Genomic DNA, 6,000 nt, shown 5'->3' on the forward strand with positions numbered 1-6,000 from the left:
GCGTGGAGCCTCATCCACTGTGCCACCAGGGAAGTCCCTGCATAATCCTTTTTTAAAAGGAGTTCATCCAAAATGTTTAAAATATTCTTTATTGTAGTTTAAATCGGAACACTTAATTTATAAGCTTCAGTTATACGGAAGATTGCACCCCACAATAAATGCTGAGTAAAGCACTGCAGTTGATAGGAGAATTTTAACTCAAACATCAGTTACATGAAAAATATGAGCATCTCATTTCCCAAAAACACTGAGAAAATGAGGTGCTACTGTTATTTAAATTAACATTCATGTTATGAAATAATATCTTGACCTATAGAAAACTAAGAACTATGTACATGTTATTAAAAGTACTTTAATTTTGAAAATCATCACTGGTCTCCACTGTGCTTAGCTCATCATACTACCTCTTTCAATCTCTCATCAATCCTTTCCATGCACAAGACGGGAAACTTATGACTTTGTCTGGGGAGTTTCTCTTAAAGAACTGGTTTGAACATTTAACAAATGTTATTTTAAAATATTTATCCATGTATATTTAAATGTTTATCTTAATAATTTATTTTTCATAAACTGATGTTAACCCACAGAAAGAGAATTTATATTTTAATTCTCCTTGTCACCAGAACTAAAATCAAAGGAATATGTACGTTTTTCAATAACCTATGAAGCTTAAAAATAATAGAAAAAAATGAGTAGTACCTGATTTTCTATGGATGAAAAATGAAGGTTAAAAAACATCCTGAAGGACTTTAACAATTTAATTTTTCTAAATGGTAGAGAATATGCAGGGAAAATACTAGTTGGTACACAGAACTAAAGTCAGTCTATGAATATTTTGGAGTTGAGTGTGGAACATTTAGAGATCTCAAATGACCTACTTTCTCTCCACCACAATCTGTGAAAAATATGATAAAGGAGTACTTATTTGCTGAGAGAAGTACTATGTGTTCTTAGTCTATAATATATAAATGTTCATGAAAAAATACAACTGATGAAATAATTACATACACAATCACAATGAACCAAAATTCAATTCCTGACTAGACTGTCCCACCTAACAAAATAACTCACTTCCAAAGTTTAAACTGTAATAATAGTGTTCTTATATAAGGTGTTTTTAAACTGAAAAAATTGTGTAGTTACATAATAAGGTTGTAAACCTAAACTGAGAGTACAGTATGCCTAAATTGTTTAAGGGGTAATGAAAATCATTACTGTTATAAGTATTAATACATATGATAGAATGATAGTCAGGGGGTGGGGGGAGTTTGTTTTGGTTTGGTTTGGCTTTCTATACTGTTCCATTTTTCCAGAATATCAGCAGACAGTCACAATACGGAAGGCACAATTCAAAATGTTTTTGTTTACAGAAAAAAATGCACATGCCTCATCCAGCTACCATTAAACGTATGCCTACCATTACCCTGATCATGTTTGGAGAAATTCAAAACCAAATATAAACTCATTCTGCTTGAAGACTATTATTAGTTTCAGGGCTATCATTGAAGATTACCAATGATCTAGTCCAAGTTTATTTTACAGATGAGAAAACTAGAAAATGGGCTTATTAAAGGACACACAATTAATGACAAAGTAAACTTAGAACTCAATTATATGTCCACTAAACCAGCTTCTTCCCAACTTAAATACCAAATCACGTCTGATCTGCTACATAAAAATTTTTAAATAAATTCATTAAGGGACATGGGTGAGATACCCAGGGTTTGGTTAACTCTGAAAGTGAAAACCAACAGAAATGCATAAATACTGATTTGCTCATTTTGCTGAATTTAGGTGGGGATACTTAAAACATCCAAATGGCCTACAGTGACTTTTTTCCAAAAAATAGAAGGCTTTTAGACAAAGCCTATCAAATACATCCCATTACTACACAAGGATAATAATTTATATGCACCATCAACTATCTGGACGTGAAGAACAGTGTTTGTAGTATTATCCACATAAATAAATACACAAGTTGAAATCTAAGCCAGAAATTGAAATTTATTTTAGCTACAATACTAAATTTACATGTAAACTGTAACTAAAGTCAGCACTTACACTCACTTCAGAGTAGAGAATAAGAATTAAGCAAATAAACGTAACAAAAATACAGCTAGCCCAGCCAACAGTCCACACAAATCAGTGTGATGTGACTGAAATTTCTTAAAACATAACTTAATATGTATCTTAAATAAGGTTGAGGTACAAGTCCCTTTCTTCTCCTGAACTGCCTCTGATGCCATGACAAAAATGGAGATGCAAAGGGAATAGTACCCTCCACTGATAATTTTTTTCTCATCTGTTTTTATTCTGTCTTAAAAAATGAGTGGAGCATAAAACCTCTTCCCATATACTGTGTTTTACCCCAAATCTTCAACATCCACCATTCCAAAGATGGCCACACTGATTCAGAGCAATATATGTCAGCCCAGGTGTTTAAAGTTTTAGGTTGAAACATTTGGTTAATTAACACCATGCTGCAAACACTCAAAATCACTTCAGCTGCCACTACTACAAAACTCCCCAAAACAAAAACTGTTACCCTCCACTGGATTTACTCATACAATAAATATTTACTGAGTGTCAGATGCTATGGTAGGAAGAATGAAAGAAAAAAGAAAACTGAGCAAAAAGCAGACATGGTCGCTGCCCTGTGAAGCTTAACACTTATGGAGCCTTTATGAAATACATCACCCCAAGAATCAGTGTATATGTTGGGGTCTGCTTGAAAACGTCCTCTTTTTAAAAAATAATTCTTTTTAATACCTGTAAAGGTAAGAAAATCAGCCTTGCTTACTGTTCTATTTACCTAATTTTTAGAAATTTGCTTAGATGTAAAAAAATTTCATACAACCTATCTTCCTCCAAAGGTTGCATGCTAGACAGCACAAATGGTAAATTCAACAGATTCCATATTAATATTTTACTGTTTATAACTCCAAGTGCCATATAAGTCAGTAAGGCAGGTCTTCCTGCTAGATGGGCAAACAGCTGTAATAGTCTAAGGTAAAAAAACAAAAAAATCACTTGTTATTTTGAAAGTTTGAATATATATTTGAAAGTTATTGAATATAGTCCTCGTATAAATACCTATATTCTGCTTAAGATGCTAGACATTATTTACACAAGGAAAAGAAAAAAATACAGATATAAATTGCAAAGGAGGAAAAGGTCTCATCATTCTCTCATCTTACAAGATTTGCGACAGCTGATGAAGAGGGATTTGATGGAACAACGTAATTTTACAGCAACTTAATGGTTTAAAGAAGTTCCTAAGGAATGAATGCTTAGGACTTCAATTTTTTTTAATACCCAGAAACAAGACTTAAAGAAAATGTTAGCATGTTAAAAGTTAGTTATTTCTGAATACTGGGCTGGCTGAAAGTCATTACGCCTCTTATGTTTCTACATTTTCTAAAGTAAGGGAATACTACAATTACAGTTAGAAAACAACTAAAGAAAGGCAGATCTTGAAATAAATCACTGACTAGGTATCCTCGACAGTCCCACTCTTGCTTTCAACTGCAGAAACAGCACTAACACTGCAATTTAGAGTGGAGAGGACACGGACGGAGATACAGACACACACACACACACACACACACACACACACACTTAGCTAGCATGTAGTAGGCACTTAATATTTGTGGCACGAAAGGACAATATATATGTAAACAAGCCAAAACACAAACAAAACGCACTCCGATTCTGAGGCAATACAGTAAACAATCACAGTAAAGATTACTTTACTAAAAGCTGCCCAACAGCTTAACGCGCACTAAATGAAAGAGCTCTTTTTCCCTGCCCTCCTCTTTTACTCAGGCACTAGATTGCACATTCGAAACAAATCCTCCCCCAGCCCCGCCCCAAGCCCTACCCTCAGCTGCTCCCAGCACTGAAATTGATGGAAAGTCCGGGGCCTTGGCGGTACCCAGACCGGCCCCCCTCTGGACGCTCTGCGCTGCGGACACACCCGGCGCAGTAGCGGCCGGGGCTACAGCCCGTTATCTCCGGGACCCCCAGGGACTCGCGCTCGCCCCAACCCTGAGCCCGCGGCGCCGGCGGCCCCCCTCTTCTCTCCCAAGCGGCGGGCCGCTCCGTACCTGCACACCGTGATCAGGTTCCTCCTCTCCACCGCGGCGTTGCGGGCGCTCAGGCTCTTCCTGCCGCCGCCGCCGCCCCCGCCGCGGTTCCCGCCCAGGCCCCCCAGGCTCCGGGAGGCCATGGCGGGCTGACCCCCGCGCCCCTTTTGTCTCGTGCGACCCCGCCCGCTGCCCACACCTGCTTCCCCGGGCTCTCGCTCTGCTTGCGGCCGTGGGGCCGCGGGAGGGTGGAAGGGAAGGAGGGGGGGACGGAGGGAGGGTGTGGAGGACGGTGGGGGATTCGCACCCGGGGACTAGTGGCTGGCGCTCCGCGCCAGAGCTCCACACACACACACACACACACACACACACACACACACACACCACACACGCACGCACCACCCCCGCCCTTGCGCGCGCCGCCAGCCGCCGGGAGGCGCGTGCAGGCCGGCGTCAGCAGCTCCCCTACTTCCCCCAGGGACCTCGGCGGCCGCGCAGGCGCGTGCCCGCCGGCCCCGCAGGCCCAACCACCCGCGCTCGGCCGCCACTGGCTCCCCAGCTGCGGGCACCGCAGAGAGCCACGGGCCTCACGCGCGCAGCCCCGCCCTCCCTGCCTCTATCGGGCCAACGCCGCCCCAGCTGGAGCCAATCGCAGCGCGCGAGGGGCGGGGCTGGCCGCGCAGATCTTTAAAGCAATCTGCTAGAGCCCCGCCCAGGCGCGTGGGCAGCTGTCAAGACTCCCGGCCCGCGCTCTCAGGTGGTGAGCCGCAGGCAGTCCGCACTCAGGGGAGCAGCGCCGCAGCTGGCCTGGGGATTGTGGGATGCGGGACTCGGGATTGCTCCGGGCGTGTTGACGACCCTTGCCAGGAGCTCAGCTAACGGCTGGGATCGCTAGCTCTAACGGCTGATCCCGTTCCCAGAATCCGACTCCCCAGCCTAGTGGCATCCGTAGCTACAACGCCAAGCCAGCAGCAGCGCCGGCTCCCGCACCTGACCCAGGGCTGACTCCCAGGAAGGGAGCGGATTTTCTTTTGTCCTACCGCCCTCCCCTGGCCTAGTAGACAGCTACAGATAGCCCAAAGAGGGAAACTGCCCGCAGAACATCCCTCTTGCGGCGTCTGGTGGTGGGATTTTTGCCGCCACTTCGCTCCTACCCTAGCCCCCAGCAAGGCCTGCAGCCCGGACTGACCACCCACAGAAGAACGAGAGCGGTGCGAGTGTACACTCTGCTCCTTTCACCCTTCTCCCGTCCTGGGCAGTGCCCCCGGAATTAGTGGGGGGGGGGCGGTGAGCCTCCGGGCAGTGTTTGGAATCTAGCGCCCACTTTCCAGAGCCTCTCCACCCCTCCGGCCTTACCAGCAGGGAGGTCCTGGCTTCAGCCCGAGTTCTCTGGTGCTCATCTAGGTCGGCCGTTCACCTCTCTTTGCATCAATATGCCCAGATTTTTTTTAACTTTACATTTTATATTGGGGTATAGACCATTATAGTGTGATAGTTTCTTGTGCACAGCAAAGCCACTCAGTCATACATATACATGTATCCATTCTCCCCGAAACTCCCCTCCCATCCAGGCTGCCACATAACATTGAGCAGAGTTCCCTGTGCTCTAAGTAGGTCCTTGTTGGTTATCCATCTTAAATTTAGCAGTGTGTACATGTCTAACCCAAACTCCCTAACTATCCCTTCCCACCCCTTCCCCTCTGGTAACCGTAAGTTTGATCTCTAAGTCTGTGAGTCTGTTTCTGTCTTGTGAATGACTTCATTTGTATCATTTCTTTTTAGGCTCTGCATATAAGGGATATCATATATTTCTCTTTCTCTGTCTGACTTACTTTACTCAGTATGACAATCTCTAGATCCATCCATGTTGCTGCAAATGAATATGTGCAGATTTTAGAGTGAAATCCTCATTGAC

The 6,000-nt window shown here is 44.0% G+C and overlaps 1 protein-coding gene across 4 annotated transcripts in view; it reads right to left on the bottom strand.

Moving 5' to 3' along the window:
• RUNDC3B (RUN domain containing 3B) overlaps window positions 1-4,591 on the bottom strand; it is a 147,746-nt gene extending 143,155 nt beyond the window's left edge. For all 4 annotated transcript variants that reach the window (XM_060157173.1, XM_060157171.1, XM_060157172.1 and 1 more), the window contains exon 1: window positions 4,107-4,591. In XM_060157173.1, the coding sequence (XP_060013156.1) occupies window positions 4,107-4,228 (122 nt within the window). In that variant the 5' untranslated portion in view covers window positions 4,229-4,591. The remainder of the gene's footprint in view (window positions 1-4,106) is intronic.
• Between the last annotated feature and the right edge of the window lie 1,409 nt (window positions 4,592-6,000).

Source organism: Lagenorhynchus albirostris, chromosome 8 (assembly GCF_949774975.1).
Source record: "Lagenorhynchus albirostris chromosome 8, mLagAlb1.1, whole genome shotgun sequence".
Taxonomy (NCBI): Eukaryota; Metazoa; Chordata; class Mammalia; order Artiodactyla; family Delphinidae; genus Lagenorhynchus; species Lagenorhynchus albirostris.